General features: G+C 34.8%; 1 protein-coding gene across 1 annotated transcript in view; it reads right to left on the bottom strand.

Moving 5' to 3' along the window:
- Window positions 1-22,102, bottom strand: part of RGS21 (regulator of G protein signaling 21) — a 30,363-nt gene extending 8,261 nt beyond the window's left edge. The window contains exons 1-3 of the mRNA XM_007952157.1: window positions 22,092-22,102; window positions 16,989-17,065; window positions 11,846-12,012 (exon numbers count right to left, since the gene is read on the bottom strand). Coding sequence (XP_007950348.1) covers window positions 11,846-12,012; window positions 16,989-17,065; window positions 22,092-22,102 — 255 coding nt within the window. The remainder of the gene's footprint in view (window positions 1-11,845; window positions 12,013-16,988; window positions 17,066-22,091) is intronic.
- Window positions 22,103-24,273: the final 2,171 nt, after the last annotated feature.

The raw sequence follows: 24,273 nt of genomic DNA, 5'->3' as shown, positions 1-24,273 counted from the left end.
GGTGAATTGGATATAGAGAATATGAGAAAGACAATTATCAAGAATGGCTGACAATTTTTAGCCAGTGCAACTGGACAAATGGAGCTACCATTAACTGAGATAGAGAACTTGGGGAGAAAAAATTTAAACAGAATATCAGGACTCAAATATGGATTTTTTTAAATTTGAGAGTGCTTTTTTAAAGCCATGAGTCTGGATGAAATCAGGGAAGAGTGAATGAAAGCAGAAAATACATGAAGACTACCTGCCTTCATTAGAAGGTATGTTGGGTAATAAGTTGTTAATTTGCTATCAAGTCAGTTCTGACTCATGACAAATCCATGTTACTGAGCTCCATAGGGTTTTCTTGGCTCTAATCTTAATGGAAGTGGACCATCTGGCATTTTTTTCTTCCCAGGTTCCTCTGAGTGGGTTCCAGTCATTGACCCTTAGGCTAGCAACCCAGTACAAACAATTTGCGCACCAAGGGACCTTTGGGTTATGAGTAGGAACAGCAAAAGGAATTGTTAAAGAACACACTGTAAGAAAGGAGGAAACCCAAACCTAGAATCTAATTAAACCTGCTTTTTTTTTTTCTAATCATTTATTTCAATTATGAGGGAGTGATCACCTCTCCTAAATGCTCCTGAGAAGTCAATTCTGATGAGGCATGGGATTATGCTTTCAAGAGTGCTTTGTCTTTCCTCCTAGAGTCCTTTGAATTTTCAGTAACAGGAAAAAGTTAAAAAGTGAAGCTTAATATACACGTTGGAGCTCTGGTGGCACAGTGTCTAAGGCATTTTACTGCTAACCAGAAAGTTGGCAGTTCAAACCTGCTAGCCACTAGGTGGAAGGATGATGGGGCAATCTACTTCTGTAAAGATTTGCCCCTTCAGAAATAAATTCATTTAATATAATTACTCCTGGGGCATGTGTACAAACTGGACCCCAAACTTGTGCACTCATCTCAAATTTGATTTTTGGTTAGATTCTTCCAGAAGATAGTTGTGTAAATTTCTGTCTCAAAAAGTAAGACAGGTGAGATGTGTGAGCTTGTGACACCCACAAGGTGGAACCCTATCAGAAATTGACCTTCTAGAGTTGCAGAATTTTCAAGCATACTCCTGAGCTGCCTGGGAGCTTTAGGAAAGTTTAGATTTTCTTGAACATCTCAAACTCTATTAGTTCAAGGGCATGGACTGAACATGATATCAATTAATTATATGAACATCATTTATAAATACATTATTTACTTTTGTGAATAGTTACTTCTACTTTATTTGTATGGATATTTTTGTTTCAGGAACTCTGAGAAACACAATATTTTAATTGGATATTTTGCAAAGGGTCATGAATTGTCTTAGGTATCTGAGGCTGTGACATTGTCAACCACAAACACATACACACACCAAAAAAAAAACCAAGACATAGGAATGTGTTTCTTAAAAACAATAGCTGAGATGTCATCACAGCCAATTGTTGTTGTTGTTGTTGTTATGTGCCGTCGAGTCAGCCCTGACTCATAGCAACCCCTCCTTGGGTTTCCAAGGCAGTATCACTACGGAAGTAGGATTGCCCAACCTTCCTTCCGAGGAGTGGCTGGTGGGTTTGAACTGCCAGCCTTCTGGTTAGCAGTCAAGTTCCTTAGCCACTATGCTACCAGAGCTCCCTCACAGCCAATTAGAGGCTTTTAAATCCTGTCAATCCTGAAAAGGGCTTGATGTGGCTGACACTGATGACAATCCATTATAGTAAAATGATTGCTTCCTTAATTAGATTCGTAGTCACTGTTTAAAAATAATCTTATTATAATACTCTAGGCTACTTTAATGTCCATGTGATTTTGTTAACTGGAAATTCCAAAGCAAACCAAACACGTGGCCATCGAGTAAGACCCCACTCATAGCAACCCCTTCTTGGGTTTCCGAGGCAGTATCACTACGGAAGTAGATTGCCCAACCATCCTTCCGAGGAGTGGCTGGTGGGTTTGAACCGCCACCCTTCTGGTTAGCAGTCAAATGCCTTAGGTAATTATGCAAGCTAAATTCTTCTTTTCTGCACTAGTGGTTTTAAATTTTTTTGGCTTTCCTCCAGTGGTGTCACTGGGCTCTTGTCTCCTAGTGTGGTAACTCATGGTGTCTCTCTCCTTCCCTCCACCCCATGAACCTCCTCCCATACCAGATCATACAGAATGCTTAGTAACGTTTATTATCAATTTAATCATAGAATTATATGTGATAAATGTAGCTGTAAATTGCTTAAATGTAACATCTCTTTGATTATATGAATACTAACAATAAACTTGTTTTGTAAAATCTTTCTACATTGAATTATATCACTAGTTACAATATTATTTAGTGTCTGAGCTGAATTCTTTTTTGATTTTTCTCTTTTTCCTTTATTACTTCATTCTCAAAAAAGTTATTGTTATAGGTTCACAAATACTAATTACCACAATATTGTAGCTTAAACACCAGAAAATTTGACAAAATCAGTGATTATAGAAACATTGGCAGCAACAAAAATATTAGTGCATGCTTGTAGTGTGTGCAGACAAGACCACATTATTTGAAGTGTCATTGTAACTGAGTAATAATGACAGCTCTGAACTGAGCACATTAGAAAGTTCAAAAAGTAAGCATAGTTTTATCCTTCTAGGTATATTGACACATGCAAACTGGGCTTATTAAATTTTTTGTTGTTACAAGTAACTACAGGGATATTTTTATGAAAAATAATAGAATTCTGCTGAAACACTGCACAGAAGTTTTATGGATCATCATTTTGGTGTCACACCCTCTGATAATGTCACCCAGTGTGAGCCTCAGCACCCCTCTAGTGACACACCTGCTTTTAACAAACTATCGTAGCAGGAAGTATTCATTTTAAAGTGTACCTGTTGGCTCTGTTGTGAACCTAAACTGTGCTTTACATATTTTTACATAATTTGGATGAGAAGTTTTCAATGGTGCTCTCAAATTCAAATTAGATAGCCTTTCCTTATTTAGAATGTATAGTGTAGCAGAAGACTGTCATTATGCAAAGGGTATGTGCATGCATATGAAAAATGCCTTATTAAGATGGTGCAGGCAGCATCTCAGGGTTCATTCACAACAGTGCTTAAAAATTCGTATTCCAATTAAAGCCATCTATAATGATCATTTTGGTTACATAATTCTACTTAATCACCACTAACACTTTTAGTATTACTTCATTTTTGATATTATGAAAGACAAACAAATATTCTGTAACTTATTTGCAAGGGAAGGAGCTCTAGTGGTGCAGTGGCTAAAGCAATTGGCTGCTGACCAAAGGGTAGGTGGTTTGAACCCACCAGCCGTTCCCTGGTGAATGAGGCAGTTTGCTTCTGTCAAGATTTACAGCCTCGGAAACTCTATGGGGGCATTTCTACTTTGTACTATAGTCTCTATGAGTTGGAATTGACTTCATAGCAGTGTGCTTGGATTTTTTATTTTGTTATTATCAAGGGTGGCTATTAAAGTTGAGAATAGCAAAGTTTATAACATTTAGAAGAAACCACCTTGGACTGTATACTTTTGTTATCATTAGCTTTGGAGACATAAATAGATGACAAATGTTGAGAGTCAGTCTTAACATTAACATGTTGAATAGGACAAGAGAAATGAAAGATAGAGAATTGAAAACCAGTTTGATTAATTAGACAAGCAGTCAAAGGAAAGATGCAATTGAATAGAAACCAGATGCTTCTTCAATTTCTGTGGCAATAAAGGAGATGACATATGTAAAATCATAATATATACAGATTGCTAAAGATAGATGTACAAAAGCTAAAGCCATGCTGAAACAGCTGAAAGGGACTTAGATTGACTGGTTTCTTTCATCAACTCCAGTATGCGAATGAAGGCTGTTTTAAGTGGTGCTGGGATGTGGGAAAGTTTAAAGCACATCAGGGCTTCTTGTTTTTGCATTGAAATGCAGCATTTTTCTCTCTCTTTTTTTTTTTTTTTCCAAAATAATACTGGAGATTATTAGAAGAAATACTCTTGCCAGCTTTTTCCTTTTAATACTATGCATTTGAGTCTGGGCTTCATATATTATGAAGTTATGCAAATTAGAAAGAATATGAAAATGGAGGATGGCACAAGCGATTTGCTCTCAGCTACTAACTAGAAATTTGGCAATTCGAACGTACTCTGTGGCACCAAAGAAAAAGGTCTAGTGATCTGCTGGTGTCTGTAAAGATTACAGTCAAGAAAACTGTATGGAGCTCAGTCTTCTCTGTAACACATGGGCTCTGTATGAGTCAGAAGCAACTCAATGGCATCAGGTTTGGTTTTTATGAGAAGGAAAATAAAGGTTTAAAAAATAGAAGATAAACTCTGTGGCAAGATCATTTTAAGCTTCTTTCTTTAGCATAAACATCGAAGTTCCTGTGCTGTGTCACAAACCCTTGAAATAAGTAACAAATTAAAGAAAAGGAACACAGATTTTGAAACATAAATGCATGAACTGAAGACCTCCCTCCCCCATATGTTTATCTGAGTAACTGTATGGCTTATTATTGTATCTCTGAGGCTTAGTTCGTTTTTCACCTGTAAAATGTGGATGGTTCTAATTCTTCCCTATGATACTGAATGTGATGGTCAGATGAGATAGATAGTCTTGCAAAAGCACTGAGCAGATATTACAGATAATATCTCTAACTAAGATTTTCTTTTTCCATTCCTCCCTTTCTCTGTAGGTCTCCCTCTTTGCTTTTCTCTCTCACTCTTTCTTTTACCACCCTCTCTCTTGTTCTTTTAAGAGATTCGTTTTTCTTTAAAATGGATATTTCTTTAATAAGGATGTAGAAATCACTGGTGTCCAGGAGGTGTGGTTGTGTAAAACTTTACATTCCACACATACAGTACTAGGCATCTTTCACTATTGGGCTGGTCTATTAGGCACTGGCTGGCATTTTTGCTTGACTATCTTATTTTTCCTCCCCTCCACCTTGTGTTGTTTTCCTCTATTCAAATTTCTGGTCAAAACTTAATAATGACATCTTTTGAGGTACATTCTCTAATCCCCTAGACTTGGGTTTGCCTGTTGCATGCTACCATGTTGTTGTCACGTAATCTTATGAGAGGATCCTTGGCGATACAGTGGTTAAGCATTGGACTGCTAACTGAAAAGTTGGTGGTTCAAACCCACCAGCCCTTCTGTGGCATAAAGATGTGGCAGTCTGCTTCCTTAAAGACTTACAGCTTTGAAAACCCTATGGGGACAGTTCTACTCTGTCCTATAGGATCATTATGAGTCAAAATTGACTGGATTGGAAAGAATTCATCTTTTTGGGAGCAGATTCCTAAGTCTTTCTCCCATGGATCCAATAGGTGAATTTGAACCACCAACTTTTAGTAAATAGTCAATCGCTTAACTGTTGCACCACAAGGACTCCTTACATGTCACCATAATGTCTTATTTCCCTATACTGCACTCACAAAGTTTATTATTATTATTTTCACTGAAGTCTTCTTACTAAGATGTTAGCTTTATCTATCCAGGGCCATACTTGTCTGTTTATTAGCTGCACTGGCTTGACATAAAGTAGACAGTCAACTATTGATTATTGAACAAAAAATTATGAAATTAATAAATAAGCAATATCATTATATGTAGAGGAAATTCTATACTTAAGATCATTGTTGTCAAGTAGCACCTTGTGGGGCAGGACTGTCACTCAAAATAACACCAACACTGGAGAAATGGCATTTAAAAATACAAAGAGGAAAAATATTAATGTAAAATGGATAATGTGAAATTGACATTATAGCACTAGCAGAAAATGCTTCTAGATGCCTCTTTTCTTAGGCTTCTCTCTATCACTGTTTCTGTTATAGGAAATATAACTATTTCCTCCCTGAAGACTCAACTTAAAATAGCCTTATTTAAAACAAAGGCCTTACTCAGTAGTCTGACACAATGCTATTTGGTCTTTATATTCTTTCAGATATAATGCAAATAATTTTCTTTTTCTTTCTGGACTTACTCTTTGTTGCTTTGCCATTTTTTCTAGTTCCATAAATTCCATTTTTTTTTATCCAACTATATTAAAAGCTTCTTTTGGACTAAATCTTGTTTTCTACATGTTTTATTTTTCTTACATTTCTTTTTTGAGAGTTGCCTACTGGACACGTTACACAGAGTGTAGTATGCTTATGTGTTTATTATCTATCTTATTGCCTTGAAAGGAGGCCTGGTGTTTACAATTTGAACCTAACCAGTAATTCCAAGGAGAAAGACTTGGTGATCTGCCTCCATAAAGATAAAGCCTCTTGTTGTTGTATGCCATTGAGTCAGCCCCGACTCATAGCGACCCCTCCTTGGGTTTCCCAGGCGGTATCACTACGGAAGTAGATTGCCCAACCTTCCTTCCGAGGAGTGGCTGGTGGGTTTGAACCACCAGCCTTTTGGTTAGCAGTCAAGTGCTTTAGGCACTATGCTATGAAACTTTATCTACTCTGTCACATGAGGTTGCAACGAGTGGGAATCAGCACAGCAGAACCTAACAACTGCCTACACTGAGATGGCCATCCATCAGGGATGTTATCTTATTAGAAGGTGGATAGTAAGCAGAGAAATAAACACTTATTGAAGTGAAATAAAACTTAATGAGTAACATTGTACTGCATTAAAAAAGGTAAGAAATCAGACACAAATATTAAGTGTCTTGCATAGTTTTATTAAAACTTCTTCACCTTAATGAATATCATTTCTTTTTTGTTTCATGAATTATGATGTCCTCACATTTAGTAAATAAATTTAAAAAGTAGATATTTTGTACTGTTTTTCAAAAAACTTAAGTACCTGCTGATATATTGTTTCTGGATTGGTAATAATATGAAGTTGAATTTTTATAATTTTAAATGTTACAGTTTGTCATATGATTTTGGTATGAATTTTCTAATCTTACAAAATGATAATTCACATAAAAAAATTTCTCACTAATGACATATCTCTCTTTCTCTATCATGATTTTTACAGTATTAGGGAAAAATGGTACAGTGTTTTTAAAATATATCAATGTGTTAGATAGCTGAATATGAAACATTATTTAAATTTTTCTAAGATGAACATTTTCTTGAAATCACATAATAAGTATTTCTTTGAAATTTTCCAAATATTTTGAAGTGGCCCAAGTTGAACAAAGAATAAATGTAAGTTTAAAAATTCTTATTCTTTGCCACTCAAAAATTCTCATTGCTTATAAAGTATAGAGATACTTTTAAAACTGGATTGCTTGTCTAATAATTCTTTTATTTTCAACTTTGTCAAAATATGTGGTGCATGTGTGCACATGTGCATACACAAACACACTCACAGAGAGACATACATATGTATTTTTTTTCTTGCAGTATTTCCTCCTGATTTTATCTAGATGCTCTTTGTTTAGTGAGTAAGTCTTTTTGCAACCTGATTATTTGTAATGTGTTCAAGCTCACATATATATTGAGTGCCTTAGAAATGTTCTTTGAGGTTAACTAGTTGTATCTTTCAGGTAGATTCAGTAGCTTTTACTTGTTTAAAGAAAGAAAGGGATTGAGATTTTCAAAGACCATTTTGTGTTATGTACAGCTAGACCCATTATCTCATTTATCATTCACTTCTGTCCTGTGTGAATGTTCATTTCATAGATGAGAAAATTGAGGCTCAGAGAGATGAAATATCTTACCACAAAATTACACAGGTGAGGGGTCAGGATTTGAACCCAGGTCCAGGTGACTCCAAACCTTTAGTTTTTCCACTATATCTCACTAACTCCCTGTTAAAGTAGGAATCATAAAGAAGGTAACATAGTAAGGGAGAGGACATCAAGATTAGGTGTAATCATTATCATCTTTCATGCTTATTAGGACAAATAATTGACAGCCTTTAGTAATGTCAATATACAGACAGAAATCACTTGTTGTTATGTGCCATCGAGTGGGACCCGACTCATAGCGACCCCTCCTTGGGTTGCTGAGGCGGTATCACTACGGAAGTAGATTGCCCAAACTTCCTTCCGAGGAGTGGCTGGTGGGTTTGAACCGCCAGACGTCTGGTTAGCAGGCAAGTGTCTTAGCCACTATGCTACCAGAGCTTAGTAAGTTTAATATCATTTAATTTAAATTGTCTGATTGCATCAGTTAAAATTATTGTCATGCTACCAATTTTATAGGTGAGGAGATAAAGTCACAAGAAGGTGAAAAGGAAGTAAATGGGATTTAGTAGTCATCTAGATAACATGAGCATTATTATTATTCTTTGTTTTCAGACTTTCTGACAAGAAAATTGGTTATAATTTTGATTATTTATAAAAGTTGATTATGCTACTATAATTGAATATAGAAAAAATAGATAATATACTCATATGAATCTCATTTTGGGATTAATTTACTACACAAAAAAAAAGAAAGAAAAAAAACCTCACTGCCCTCAAGTTGATTTCACTTATAGCGACCCCTCCTTGGGTTTCCCAGGTGATATCTCTACGGAAATAGATTGCCTAATCTTCTTTCTGAGGAGTGGTTGGTGGGTTTGAAATGCCAGCCTTCTGGTTAGCAGTCAATTGCCTTAGGCAAGACACCACCAGAGCTCCCAATTTACTACTTTGTTTTTGTTGTTGTTGTTGTTGTTATGTGCTGTGGAGTTGCCCCAAGTCATAGTGACCCCTCCTTGGGTTTCCGAGGCAGTATCACTACGGAAGTAGGATTGCCCAACCTTCCTTCCGAGGAGTGGCTGGTGGGTTTGAAAATCATATTTTCTAAACTGTACATCAAATCAATCACCTGTCTTATCAACTCAAACAAGAGGTAAATCTAGAACATTTCCTGCTCTTTGTTTATCTACACTGCTGCCTGCTTTTTCAACTTCATTCCCCATTTCTTCTGCTTGTTAAAAAAAAAAAAAAAAAGGACACCCTTTGTCATCGAGTCAGTTCTGAATTGTAGTGGCTTTCCAAGGCTGTAAATCTTTACAGAAGTAGATTGCCTCATCTCCCTCATGCTTCGCTGGGAAGCAGCTGGTGGGTTTGAACCTCTGACCCTCTGGTTAGCCAAATGTCTTACCCACTAGGCCACTTACTTTAGCAAGACCCAAAAGGTTGCAATTTCCTGAAAACACTACGGAGTTTTGTAACTCTGTGTTCTACTACTGTGAACTCTGTATTAAGTATTTTTCTTTTATTTACTCTCTTCATAAAATAAGACATTTTTAAAACATTTTCATATGTGAACCACTCTGTGAATCCCAGGTAAACTTAATCATTCTCTCCACAGTGCTAATAACAAACTCTTACTGTGGTTTTATTATTACTTTTCTTATTATGTATTCGACTATTCCTATTATATGTTAATCTCTTCTAGACTAAGACTTCAATGTGGTCAGAGGCAATCAAAAAAATCAAATTAATCAAAATAGTAACATTTGTATTATATATAACATATAACTAATGAAATACAGAGAAACACCTTGAAGATAGAGGTTCATATAAAATATAAAATGCAAATGCTCTTTAGTAATCTGGATTTTAGAAATAATTAATGATAAACAATTAGAAAGAAAATGGCCATCTCCAAAATAGATATAACTCTTTGTTTTCAATGAATTTTGCCATATCCAATAACACCATTATTAGAGATACTTTAAGGAGACAGAATAGCTATTACTGTGGAATAGTGGTAAACCTAATTATATTTGATTTAGTCAGAATTAATTAGATTGGTAAATTATAACATGCAATGAGAGTTTTTCTTCCTAAAATAAAAAGTATACTATTTAATACATTATTTCTATAAAAATTGTTTTGGAAAGAAAGAGAAAATAATACAGTTTTGTCAAAATTGATAATTTATTGTATATTTGAATTATAACTTTGAATTCAGGTATAGTTAATTAAAGATTACATTTCTTAGAAGACTTTTCATACATAATATTTAAGAATATTATCCTAAGGCAACTACATTTAATTAGATGGATTCATAAAGAAGAAAAAGAATCTGGCTTTCAGACCAATATGACAATAAATAGGATATCTTTAGGGTTGATTTCAAACCTTTTAGGAAATGACACATTAATCAACTTGACTAATCTTGTATATTACATTTTCAATTTTCTGGAATTATTTATTGATTCTTAGATGGTGGCTGGGAAATGTATGATGAAACCGCTCCACAGGAGTTAAAGTTCTTTTCTTTTCTGCTAGGAATTCCAAGCCATGCTTCAGTGGCTCATGTCTGTAACATTGTGCTGGACCAATAAATGCTGCAGTAATTAATGTCCATCTAAAACTTGAACTATTGATATGGCAACTTTATGCTTTAGATTTTCTGTAAGTGTTTACATTTAATCTTTTCTCTCCTTTGTTTCCATAAGTATAATCACCCTTCTCATACCATACATCCTAACTTGGGGTCACAAAATATGATTACCATCACATTTAAATATGGTTAGTAAATAAATACTCAAGTATGATTTAGTACCAGTAGTTTGAAGGAGCATTGGTGCACAAAACTGTCAGCTACTAATACAAAGTTTGGTGGTTTGAACACACCAGTCACTCCATGGGAGAAAATGTGATGTCAGCTTCTCTAAAGATTGCAGCCTTGGAAGACCTATGGGGCAAATCTACTCTTTCTTGTAGGGTTGCTATGAGATGGAATCAACTTCAGCACATGAATTTCGTTTTTTTTAATAGTTTGCAAACCCTGGACTGTACAAAGGTTAAAGAGTTTGGCTGCTGACTGAAAAGCTGGTTAAAGTTCATACTTGTAGTTTAACACAAGTACTTATTCATTACTTATGCATAAAAATCCTTTTCTATATGATGATACATTCAGTGAGGACCACAAAGCAGTTTATAATTTGCTTTGTTGTTGTTGTTATGTGCCGTCAAGTCAGACCCGACTCATAGCGACCCCTCCTTGGGTTTCACACTTTACAAATAAACATTAACTGGGTATGTGGAGATTATCATGGCTTTAGTTCTGGGAATTTAATCAGCTATAAATGAGATATTTCATTCATAAAACACATTTTTAGGGGCTATTATAAAATAAATCATTCTAGGTTTTTCTCTAAAGCAATTTCTATTTCCTTTATCTTAAAGCAGCACAGGTGCACCCTAGTCACTTGAGACAATGCCTCAGATCTTTGGCTCATTTTCACCATCAAATCAATAAAGATAAGCAAGACCCCTTTTTGGAAAATAAGAAATTATTATATGACTTAGACATCTAGAAAATTAAAAATGGAAAATTTTTATGGTTAGTAGTTTTATTCCCCAAATATTAATAGTGTTATTATTTTTATTTTCTAAAACATGTTAAGAATGCTATTCCATGGTGACTTTATTTAACACTGTAATTTACAAAAGAGAAAAAGAAACTGAACTTCAACTGCATGTTTAAGTAGAATTTCAGTTGACTTTAGAGTTGTTCAATTTCATATCTTAGAACACCTTTGAAGAGCCTGCTTGCCCTGCTAAGAAGACAGAAATATTGATCATATCTTACACATAGTAAGTGTTGAAAAATATCTGCTGACTTAGTGATAGAAGATTCATCAGTACATCAATGATAGAAGATAGGAAGATTATCTTAATGGACTTCTATTGGAATCTGCTGACACTTTCTATTTTAATACAAAGTGATTATTTTATTACTATTTAGATGGATGTAACATCTTCTACTTGGCAGAAGGAAGGTTGGGCAATCTACTTCCGTAGTGATACTGCCTCAGAAACCCAAGGAGGGGTCGCTATGAGTCGGGTCGACTCAATGGCACATAACAACAACAACAACAACAACTTGGTGGAAAATATGCCAATTATTATGTCTTCACTATTTTGAAATATTTCACTCACCTCTTTAGGAGCATCAGCTTCAATGAATTCAGAATAAATCATCTTGGCTTTGGAAGCAATTTTTTCTATACTTTCTGTTTTCTTGAAGTCTTCACAGGCAAGCCAGAACTCTACATTTTCTTCACTAAACTCTGATTTTAGAAATGTTTTAAAAGCTTCTAGACCAGCTATAAAATATATAAGAAAAACTTTTATTTAGTATCATAACAACAGTTATGTGACCAAAATGACAATATAATATACTGTGAGGATTTATTAAGTATTCACTGACAAATATTTATTAATCTCTATAAATACAAGAACCATATGCTTGCTTCAGTTTCTGAATTCAGAAAATCCCATTTTTAATCAATAATCCTAAATATAAAATGTTTATATTTCTCTACATATTTTCTCCAGTGACAAAGAAGACCTTCACTTTTTCTTTCTTGATCTGAAAAATCTAGGAGTTATATTTAGGAGTAGGTCTTAATGGTAGTTATTTCATTAGAAACTCCATAGGCTTTGCTTTTTAGATGTGTTGCACTAAGCCTAGGTCCAGTTAATAGTGTGATACTAACTTCATAGTAAGAACATGTTTTTGCTATGACCTGGTGAAAAAACACATTACGATGCTAATGAGTTAGAATGCATAATCCAAAGCATAAAGTTGCCATAACAGTAGTTCAAGTTTTAGATGGACATTAATTATTGCAGCATTTATTGATCTAGCACAATGTTACAGACATGAGCCACTGAATCATGGCTTGAAATTCCTAGCAGAAAAGAAAAGAACCTTAAAGCAGAGGAGGAATGGCTCTCATTTATTTTTTGGAATGGATATATTAGCCAATTATAATCTCAAAATCAAGATAGTAATTGTTGAAGATATTTGATGTGTGGTTATAGCTAATTTTAAGTCCGAAAGGTAAATGAATGGGCTTTTTCCCAATATTACCTGAAGTAAGACAGTGATTCTTCTGACGTTCTCTTTTGATTACCTGTTCTTACTTAGCCTACACTTAGTGTTTACCTCCTGTGGTTGTTGTTAGGTGCTATCAAGTTGGCTCCAACTCACAGGGATCCCATGTACAACAGAACAAAACACTGCCCGGTCCTGTGCCAGCCTCACAATGTCTGCTATACCTGGACCCATTGTTGCAGCCACTGTGTCAATCCATCAAGTTGAGGGCCTTCCCCTTTTTCACTGACTCTCCACTTTACCAAGCATGAAATCCTCCTCCAGGGAATGGTGCCTTGTGACAACGTGACCAAAGTAGATGAGAGGAAGTCTGGCCATTCTCGTTTCCAAGGAGCATTTTGTCTGCGCTTCTTGTGTTCACCTCCTACTCTCATATTCTCCTAAGCACACCCTGCTCCAGAAACTTTGGACCCAGGAACTGAAAACTGAGGCCCACTTACCTGCAGGCTTGTTTACTTGGTTTGACTAGTACATTTTTAAAATGCAATAACTCTAGGAAGGACTTGCTCTCTGTGATTCCCATAAGTCCCACCTTTCCACATTACCTTACTTCAGCCAAATTTACACATTTATCCTTTGCTTCCAAAGATTTTTGAGTTTGTTACCACTTACTTAGACTTTACTTCCCTACTTCCCTCATCAAAATGTGCCCTGAAGTATTTTTCTTTGGTAAACTAGAGCTCATTTGAGAAGGTAATTCTTGCAAATGTTTTTTGTCTGAATATAGCTAAGAGTGTGCCTCTAGTTAGAAAGTAAGTTAGCAATAACAAATCAGATTTTCTCTAGTGAATTAATTAAGTCATATAATGCATTTTCATGGTTGCCCCCTTCCGATAGCAGTATCTGCTTAAGTTATATTGTGTGTTTTTGATAAGGAAAACCTACATCAGTCCTTTTGCAACCTAGAGGGATTTGCCTTTCAAAACATCTGGGTTATTGCCACTTGCTACAAGCATCCTGTTTGCATGATGTCAAAACAGCTCTTCTCTGACTGCAGGCTCAGAGAGTCAATCCTTCCATTCCCAAAACAAGGAGGAAATAAGTTTATGGATTACTTGGAGACCAGAAAAAATTGAGAAGAGAAAAATAAAATATGAAAGTTTATGGAGAAGGTGCCTAAGTCAGTTAGTCGTTCAGGGGTCACTGCAAATAGGGAGTAAAATAAATGAAGTTTAGAAAGGGAAACAGCAAGGAACTTCATGGAGCAAGATTAAAGTGTCCAAAAGCACTGGATTTAAAATGGATCCGATTTTTTTTTAAATTTGAAATAGGTGAAATAAGAAGTCATTGCAAAACATGATCAAATACAGTACCAATTAAAATTCTCAGTAGAAATATTTGAGAATGTGGATGACATTCATTATGTGAGTGCTGTATAGAAATTCAACTACTCACAGGTTCCTTGCATTTAAAAAAGTACCCAAGAAGATCTTGTGACATAGATTAGGTTATAAATATCCACTTATTAGCATTGAATTAGAATTTGCTCTATAATTTGGTCAAAGTAAAGATGAATTTAGGGGTCTAAACAGAAAAAAAAATTTCATTTAAGCAGAGAATGAAGTATACTTTAATAATACTGAAAAAAATATTGTAGATTCACGATTGGCAATATTTTAGATGTGTGCTATTAAAGCATATGAAGTTTTTGACCCGTAAGGATTATCCAAATGCATCCCAGAGTGATATGAAGTTAGAGATAAACAATGATCATTTCCTCCCATTCTATCATTTTAATGAAGGGCTAATCTAACTAACAATAATGCTCTTCTTCCTTCCTTTCATCACTTGGTTTAAGACACAATGGTACAGAATAAACAACTAAAGCCAGGGTTAGTTATCTCTGCTTGGACACAATATTTTATTGAACTATTCTTCTATATAATTTGAAAGTTCAAAAGATGCCAAATGATTTTGGGATAATGCCCCACGTACAACAGAAGTAATATTATCTTAGGGCCATCATCACAGTGTGGAATCAGCTGGTTAAATGCAGTATGCAGTAAGTAAACAATTGGTGGATTCGCAAAACTGTTCAATAATTTAATGCATTGTTTAGCTGTATAAAGAATTAAAAAACATGCAAGTTTTTTTTTTTTTCCTGGTATTATAAAAAGTAAAACCAAACAGTTGTTCAGATGAGTTTATGACTTTTCTACCTTATGTGGGTATGAAATATCAAATCCCAGGAAGTATGCAGATGGAGTATTTGCCTTCATGTCAACACCCTCCATACTTGTTCTGTGATACTGCTATACAAAACTCTTCTAACAATTCTTCTTGAGCTAGTGAAGTCACAACCTGCAGAGACACCTTCATGAGGATTTAGCAAATCTGATTTGTCCTATTGGGTATACACTTAAAGAAAAAAGAAACAGAGCTCTGGTGGCGCAGTGCCTAAGGCATTTCTTTGACTGCTAACCAGAAGGTTGGTGGTTCAAATCCACCACCTGCTCCACGGAAGTAAGATGGGTCAATCTACTTCCATAAAGATTTACTACTTTGGAAATCCAGTGGGGATGGCTATGAGTTAGAATGGACTCGATAGATTTGGTTTGGTTTTTGTTATTGAAACTTTATATAAAAATGCAATTCCATATCTTTGATGTCTACAATGTTTGTCCTAAGGTGGATTCTGGGAGTTTTGTGAGATATTTTAAGCAGCTGGTTTAAATTTCTCATCTAAAAATCAAACAAGCTCAGTATTTTATTTCATTTAATTACCTTTTCTAATATTCTTTTATTTGGCTTCATGAATTAAAATGAAAATATCATTTGATTAGTACAAACAATTTTTTAAAATGTAGCCATTGAGTTGATTCTTACTGAAGGTGACCCCATGTATTACAGTAAAACTGCTCCAGAGTGTTCTTGGCTGTAATCTTTACAGAAGCAGGGCACAAGCCTTGCTTCTGTGGTGCTGCTAAGTGGGCTCCATCCACCAACCTTTCAGTTAGTAGTTGAGTGCAAACCGTTTGTGCCAGCCAGCGACCTTTTTGTTTTGAAAACAATACTACATTTTAAATAAAATTTTCTATGTATTTCTCTATAGTGTTCCACTCTCATCTCCCCCATATGCAACAGGACTATTGCAAAGCAGGATTATTTATGACATAAACAAAAGATCTAGATACATTTGTATCTAGATGACTATTAAGTCATTATATTATAATATATAATATTTATAATAATCTATAATAATATTATACATAATGACTATTTATATATTATTAAGGCCCTGGGTGGCAGAAATGGCTAAACACTAGACTACCAGCTGAAAGGTTGGTGGTTCGTCACTCCGAGGTAGCTCAGAAGATAGGCCTAGCCCTCTGCTTCTGAAAGGTCACAGCCTTGAAAATATTATGGAACAGCTCTACTCTGCATACATGAGACCATCTTGATTTGGAATGAACTCAATGGCAACTCACAACAACATTGGGTATAATTATTTTGTGTCAATCCTGAGATGCTTTATTTTTAACTAATTTAATTCCTCTGTTGGCCATCATATTAAGTACATACACATATATATATGCACAGTACATATTTGTATACACATATATACATTCACATTTATTTTTGTATTCATAAGAATAAATGTTATCTCAGTTGAAATAAATATTTAAAAAACTGTTAGCCTACAAAATTTGAAATAAGTGAGATATTTAAATTTTCAACTTTTCAAAAGTTTGCTTGTTTCTTTCAAGTCATACTTAAGTCAGTAATTATATGCATCTAATAATAGTAAATCCAAGGAAAAGGCAAAATTTTTATCTGCTATTTGGAAATTTCCTTCTGCTTTAATGTTTGGAATTGCTATAATTTTGTCTTATTTTGGGCCCAAACTAATTCCTTTAGACTCAGCCTGTATACATTTATAGGACTATTAGGAATCTTCAAATATTTAATCAAACTCATACCTTATAGTATACCTGTAACTTTAAAAAATTAACTTTTCATACTTAAGCATTACACTGTTTAAGGAGCTCTGGTGGCATAGTGCCTAAGGCATTTGACTGCTAAGCAGAAGGCTGACGATTCAAACCCACCTGCCACTCCTCAGAAGGAAGGTTGGGCAATCCACTTCTGTAGTGAAATCACCTCAGAAACTCAAGAAGCGGTCAGTATGAGTTGAGTCTAACTCCATGGCACGTAACAACAGCAACAACAGTTGGATCTTACCTTGGCTGGCTAAAAGTGTGTCCATGTTTTCTGACCAGGCCATTGCTTCTGAGGGTGGTGACCTGTAGAAACAACATCTACCCTTGACAATAGCATTGTGATCTTTTTCTTCTATGACCTCTAGTAATATTTGATTATGGTATTTGTTCAATTATCATTTATATGAGATTTGCACTATCAAGAAAACCAACACAAAACTCAATAAATTATATATTTTCCTACAGTAGGTAGAACAACGACACAAAATGTGATGTGATTCAACTGACACTTATAACAATATTTGAATTCTGATAAAGGGACCAGGCATTATTACTCATTGTTATTTACAACCATAGTAAATGTCTTTTCAACTATGAACATATTACTTATGCATCTCAGGGAAGTTTGAAAAATATTTTATCAAAACTTTCTAACATATTGGAAATCTTTGTTCCCAGTATTTTGAGAAGTCTTTTTACACTCTGAGGCAGACTTTATTTCTCCTTAGACTGGTATACTTCTTGTACTGGGCTTATTTATTTAAATCTAGGCATCTGTCAGGATGGATTAATATCTTTTCCAAAGCAGTCAAAAATGTATAGACTTAAGTATTCTGAAGAAGATATACTTTCAAAGACTTGATGCAGAAAGAATAAATTAAGTTTAAAATATGAAATTCTGAGATGCAAATATATCATACATTGTTCTCCTTAATAAACAAAGGATCTGATGAAATAAGCTCCCATTCATAGAAGCACCTGCTGCCCAGGCAAAAGCACCTTATATTATGGAGCTGTGGTGTGCCAAGTGACCTAATTATAGAAATGGATGATCTAATTTAAGGTTTATTAAAATTGTTGTTAATAAAATACAGACTCTCATATCTAGCCATTCTTATAAATTTTTACATTTGCATATCAAGGTGATTAATCTTAACTATGTTAGCATGAAACAATCTCTCTGTGTTCATCTCTTATGACTTTCTGTAATTTACTGCAGTTTTTATGATTTCTTGTTAGGATGGAGGATCATGCTCCCTTCTGTTGTTGCAATTGTCATCATAATTTCAGATAATAGTGCCTGTCCTCATAGAAGACATATACAGGGGACTATGTGACTGGCAACTCATTTTGCTATTTTCTATCACTTACAATTCTTTCTTATCTCAAATTTCTTTTCCTAGTTTTGGACAGCTGATTTCTCTGTCTCTCTCGATTTACTAAAACTTGGGGACACAAGATTATCTGTAAAATCATTATGAATTTTTTTTTCAAATGGACATTTTAAACAAATTATATTGTTCAATTTCCATAGTTTATATTGAGTTTTTATGCACTAAAAACCTGTTATGTGAATAATAAGCTTATGTTGTATTTCATGATATTAGGTCCAATAGTATTTCTATCAAATAGTACTAAAATTATAATGTTCTTATTGTTGTTATGTGCCATCAAATCGAACCCAACTCATACCGACCCCTCCTTGGGTTTCTGAGGTGGTATTACTAAGGAAGTAGATAGCCCAACCTTACTTAAGGAGTGGCTGGTAGGTTTGAACTGCCAGCCTTCTGGTTACCAGTCAAGTGCCTTAGGCACTATGCTACCAGAGCTCCTTAAATTCTAATAAGACCACTTAAAATGCATGTTCTTTAAAATTAATGTCTCTTTAGTAGATTTAAGTTTGACCTGTTAGCAGTGTTCAATTTAACAGCTACAGTGGAAAAGGGACAATGATTTTCAAGATGTTGGTAGATGGCAGTGATGGCAGGTTTAGAGAAAAATATAGCAAATGGCATGAGCTTCAAGGTCCTAGGGTGTTCTGGGCCAGGGTAGCAGAAAAATGATGGGAAACATCAACTGAGAGTGATAGTGTAAATTTCATTTACAACCCTGAGATTTGTGAGGTAGGAGAAAATGGATAACATTCATTCTAAAAGCCTAAATTGAAATGTGTCCACTAGAAATAACACTAACCTAACCCCTATGTTATGTTATGTGCCATCAAGTCGGACCCGACTCATAGTGACCCCTCCTTGGGTTTCCGAGGCAGTATCACTGCGGAAGTAGATTGCCCCATCTTCCTTCCGAGGAGTGGCTGGTGGATTTGAACTGCCAGCCTTCTGGTTAGCAGTCAAGTGCCTTAGCCACTATGCTACCAGAGCTCCCTAACCCCTATAAGTGGTTATAATTCCATTTGGGATGGGTTTTCTTCATTATGTTAATGATGAAGTGTTAAGTCAATACCTTTTGAGATATAAAAGAGCAGAGAAGCAAGCAGAGTTGAGGGAAAATAAGAGATACCAAGCCAAATGAGATCACCAAGGAACAGAAGCTAAAAGGAGACAAAGACCTTTTCCTAGAAAAGTAGAGAGAGACAGCCTCCTACAGCTTACACCCTGCATTCAGGTTTCTAGCTTGAAACTGTGAGAAAATAAATTTCATTTTGTCAAAGCCATTCACTTGTGGTATCTCTGTTGTAGTAGCACTATATAGCTAAGACAAAGGCTTAGGAACAAGTCATGTCCTTTACAGAGAGCCAAGTTTGAGTTAATGCAGAATCAAAAGCAATATTTAGTGAAGAACTGAATATTGATTATGGGAGTCTGTGAGGAATGGGTATTCAATAAATGGTAAACCAAAAAAAAAAAACAAACTCACTGCCATCAAGTCAATTTGACTCATAGCAACCCCTCCTTGGGTTTCTGAGGCATTATCTCTACAGAACTAGATTGTCCAATCTTCTTTCTGAGGAGTGGCCTGTGGATTTGCACGGCCAGCCTTCTGGTTAGGGATTAAATGTCTTAGGCACTATGCAAGCAGAGCTCCCCAATAAATAGCAGGTATTTGTATTATGTTCATTAAGTTAGTGAGAGAGTGAAAACAGAAGAGGGAAAAAAAAGAAAGGAAGAAACCAAAATCTAGGAGATAGTGTGGAACCAAAAACAAAATAAAATTTCCTAATGGTTTGAATCAAAGAGAGATAGTAGATTATTGATATTCTACAGTATAGTTACAGATATAGAATAGTGCAGATAATAAAATTAAAGATACTAGAATAGTCTAGTATTAATTAATTTCCACGAAATGCTGATATTGCTACAAAGGGAAAAGTTACCCTTCAACTTTCTGAAGAAATACCTTAGCTAGTGTGTGATGATGCCAGGAATGCCCTTGACTAACTGCTTTATAGCCTATGTCTCACTGAGAAAATTCAATTCTGCTATCTATTATCCTGAAAGGGTTTGTGGTAGCTAAAATATTTATTTTCCAATAATCAGTCGATATGCCTCGGAAACTCAAGGAGGGGTCGCTATGAGTCAGATATGACTCGATGGCTATGTGTTTGGTTTGGTTTTTTGGTATTTGCTATTTGCTTTTAAAATTTTTCAATTTTGGGTTTCTGAACATTCATAATTCTGTTGATCAAATTATTGCTGTATATAAATAAGTGAAATAATTAATGTTTATCATAGCACCATAATTCACAACAAAATATTAGATGGTACTGAAGGTTGGGCAATCCTACTTCCGTAGTGATACTGCCTAGGAAACCCAAGGAGGGGTCACTATGAGTCGGGGCCGACTCGACGGCACATAACAGCAACAACAACAACGACGGCACATAACAGCAACAACAACAACAACAATGTATAGCAAATTTGCTAAGTAGGTCATATACTTTCCCTCATCTAATCTTGACAATGACAAAGTATGTATTGTTTCCATATTCCTAATGAGTAAAGAGCCTCAAAGTTGTGATAACAAATACAGTATCACACATATATTAGTTGACAGAGTTAGTGTTCAAACATAAGTGTATCTGCTGGTAACCTAAACTCTTTCTATACTTTTTCCTAAAACAGATGAGTTAATATGGATACTTTTCTATTTTATTCATGTTTGGGAACTTTCATAATAAATAATTGTAAAGTAATTTTTCTGCAATATTTATCACACTTCACACAAACAGTTCCTCCAAATAAGATTTAAGTTGCACTAATTGGCTACTCTATAGAACGTTTTCAGAAGACAAAGATTCTTAAAGTTTATCAAATAAAAATACAGTATTTTCTATGTTAGCCCTCAGTGAAAAATATGATTTCATATTTTAAAACATGAAATTCCAGTATATAAATGTTAAGAGAGCAACCCATAAAAAAAAACTTGGAAAAAAAGAGGGTCGCTGGTTTGAACTGTATTGAATTAGTTGAATTTTACCTGTGTGTGTTATCTTAAGCAAATGGACAATTTGCTCATTCCTTCAGTTCTCATTTCCCCACCCAATTTTATTTGAATTTCAGTTGTGACTCTAATAAAGGATTTGTCAGCTGGCTTTTCTCAATTTTGTAAATTTTTAATTTCCTATGAAATTGTTAAGCATAATGAGAGTAACTTTCTTGTGTGTCTCATTTGCCATGAAAATTCACCATGTTTCTGGAGCCAAAATTGCACTTAGTATTTCACAGGGTTTTGGATGATTTCCTTTCTGTTTTCTTCATTAAGCAAGTGCCATCAAGGCCAGCAGTACCCATATTATGTGTCCAGAGAAGAGCAGGGCCAGATGGGAACTGCGTGAAAGCTACCAGTTATCTTGCTAATTGTGTCAGCTAGAACCAGTTGTATTGCATTAAAAAATGAGGATTACAACGATTTAGCTGTTCACACTCAATTAGCAGTGTGCTGGAGAAAGGAAAATTCAAGCAAAGAGTCCATGTGCTCAAGGAAGTGACAGCTGCTTATTTACTCCACATTTAACACCCATTTTAAAGTTCCTCAGTAAATATTTCGATAACAAAGAATTTGTGCAATTATTATATTCACCTCCTGTAAAAACTCATTGAATAATTTTGAAAAGCATCACAAAAGGAGTGTTCAGTGATCTTCTACCACTTTATAACCTCCATTTATCTTAGCAAGTATAGACTGCAAGAACAAACTGACTATTGTTGGCATATTTAGAAAAGAAGAAGAAATCAACAGAGAAAGAGAAAAAAAATTAAATCAGGAAGACAAGAATTAGCCTATTTATCATAAATGAAGGAAACCAAACATCTAGACTAATGATGACTCAAGTGTTTCATTTGTACATCTTCTGAGATAAAAATAGCTTTAAATAGCAACTCACTTCACTGGCATTTTTCGTTCCACTGTCTGACTGTCACAGATGATGCCGAATGAATTTCTCTTTCTGACTGATCTTCAAGCTGAAGATAATGTGACAGCAGGAACATTACAATTAGTATGCAAATACCTATCCCCTGGGTTACAAATTGGCATTCGCTAAATAATGCTATTCTCAGCTTTTTTTATTTTTGTTGTTAACTTTTCCCTGGTCAAAACACTTAAACTTCTAAGTAACTAATAACTCTTTGAATGAATGTGACATTTTTTTCAAGTTCTATAGGATAACTGAAATAAATCCCATATGAAAGCTTGGTTTCTAAAGTTCATATACATTAGTTTACAAGACAACAATTGTTCATAGGAACTTAAATCAACTCAGAAAAACTGTATTTATATCTATCAATCTATAGAGTGTATATATAAATATACATATATTACGTATTTATTATATATATGCACATATATGTAAATATAAACACACACCTTTTTTTAAAAGTCCACGTTAGGTCTTTGATCTATCTAAATGATCTTTTTTTTTTTCTTCTTTTGCTCTTTGATTTTCAGAAAATCTGAGGAAGACGTTAATTTTAATGCACTTAATTTAAACAATTATATATGTTTAAGTAATTTAAAAATTGTATACAATGGCTTAAATAGCAAAGCATTGTCTTCTATTTTCATATTATTCAGTTTTTTATTGTTTAATAAAATACAATTATTTATTACTTTTAACCATGAATCTCAAAGCATATTTTCCCATTATTTATCAATACTAGTGTTTAAAGTGGATTCTTGGTGGCACAGTGATTAAGTGCTGGGTTACTAATCGAAAGATGTGGCAGTCTGCCTCCATAAAAATTTACAGCCTTGGAAACCCTATGGTGCAGCTCTAGTCTGTCCTATTCGAGTTGCTATGAGTCATAACTGACTCAAAAGCAATGAGGTTTTTGTTTGTTTTTAATGTTTAAAGGTGAATGCATTTATCAAAATAAAGGCCATATCAACATATTATTATTTGTAGTCAATGTTTTATACACCTAATGCAATGCCTTATCAAGCCTTTTACTTCAGTATAAAAGAGTGGTATAAAAGAGCTCTTTGGTAGTAAAATTCCACCAGTATCTATGTAAATTAATCACTCTTGAAAGATAAATAATGTTCAGGGTGGAAAAAGAAAGGAGGCCGAAGGAGGAACTGCCTTATGGAGTTCTCTCTGACTTATCAGTGAAATACCCCATTTAGTTCATTTTACAGAAGTGCCAGGGGATTGTGAGTGCCCCCGGGATAATGATACTGACATAAATAGAAGAATTGACCTAAAAAGTCAGTACATCATTAAGAAGGGATATCCTCAATTAGCTCAATTCATTTTGTTAATTCAAGTTCCATTAAGTAAAGTTCTTATGTTATGTAAAAACTGAATCATTGAATATATTTTGACTTTTGTTTTGCTGAGGGCTGGAGGTAACATGAAGTACTAACTTCATAATATCTTGAACATAGTACAGTTTGGAAAATAAACTGTTAAAATTTAAAGACCCCCTTGGCAAAGACCATGTTCACTCTGTAAACAATATTAACTATTTATGTGCTTATTTTAAATTAAAACTTTAAAAGAACAACAAAAATACAATTTCTATTTTGAGTTCAACAGAATTGCAGTATGTCATTTCTCATAACCTCTTCCACAACTTATAATTACTATTTGTTTAATATGCAAGTTCTATACTTTTTCAAGGTCTTTAATTGTTCAGGAGAAACTAGTAGGAATTATATTTGTCAAAATAAACGTTCATGATATAATCAGCAGCTGAGAAAATAAACTTCTTAGGCTGAGTGAGTCTTTATTGTGTTCAATACATATTGGCAAAGGATTGCCATATATAGATATTGTAGTATTTAGTATATTAGTTCAAGCACCTCTGGTGGTTCAATCAAAAACTCACTGCCATCAATTCAGATCCGACTCATACTGACCCCTTCTTGGTTTTCCGAGGCAGTATCACTATGGAAGTAGATTGCCCAATCTTCCTTCTGAGCAGTGGCTGGTGGGTTTGAACTGCCAGCCTTCTGGGTAGCAGTCAAATGCCTTTCGACACTATGCTGCCAGAGATCCTTCTGATGGTACAGTGAATGGCTAAGGCATCTGGCTGCTAACTAAAGGTGGCCACCAGCTGCTCCAC

Source organism: Orycteropus afer, unplaced genomic scaffold, assembly GCF_000298275.1.
Source record: "Orycteropus afer afer isolate SDZICR_OR568_19922 unplaced genomic scaffold, OryAfe1.0 scaffold00326, whole genome shotgun sequence".
Taxonomy (NCBI): Eukaryota; Metazoa; Chordata; class Mammalia; order Tubulidentata; family Orycteropodidae; genus Orycteropus; species Orycteropus afer.
This window is presented reverse-complemented; position numbering and strand designations above follow the sequence as displayed.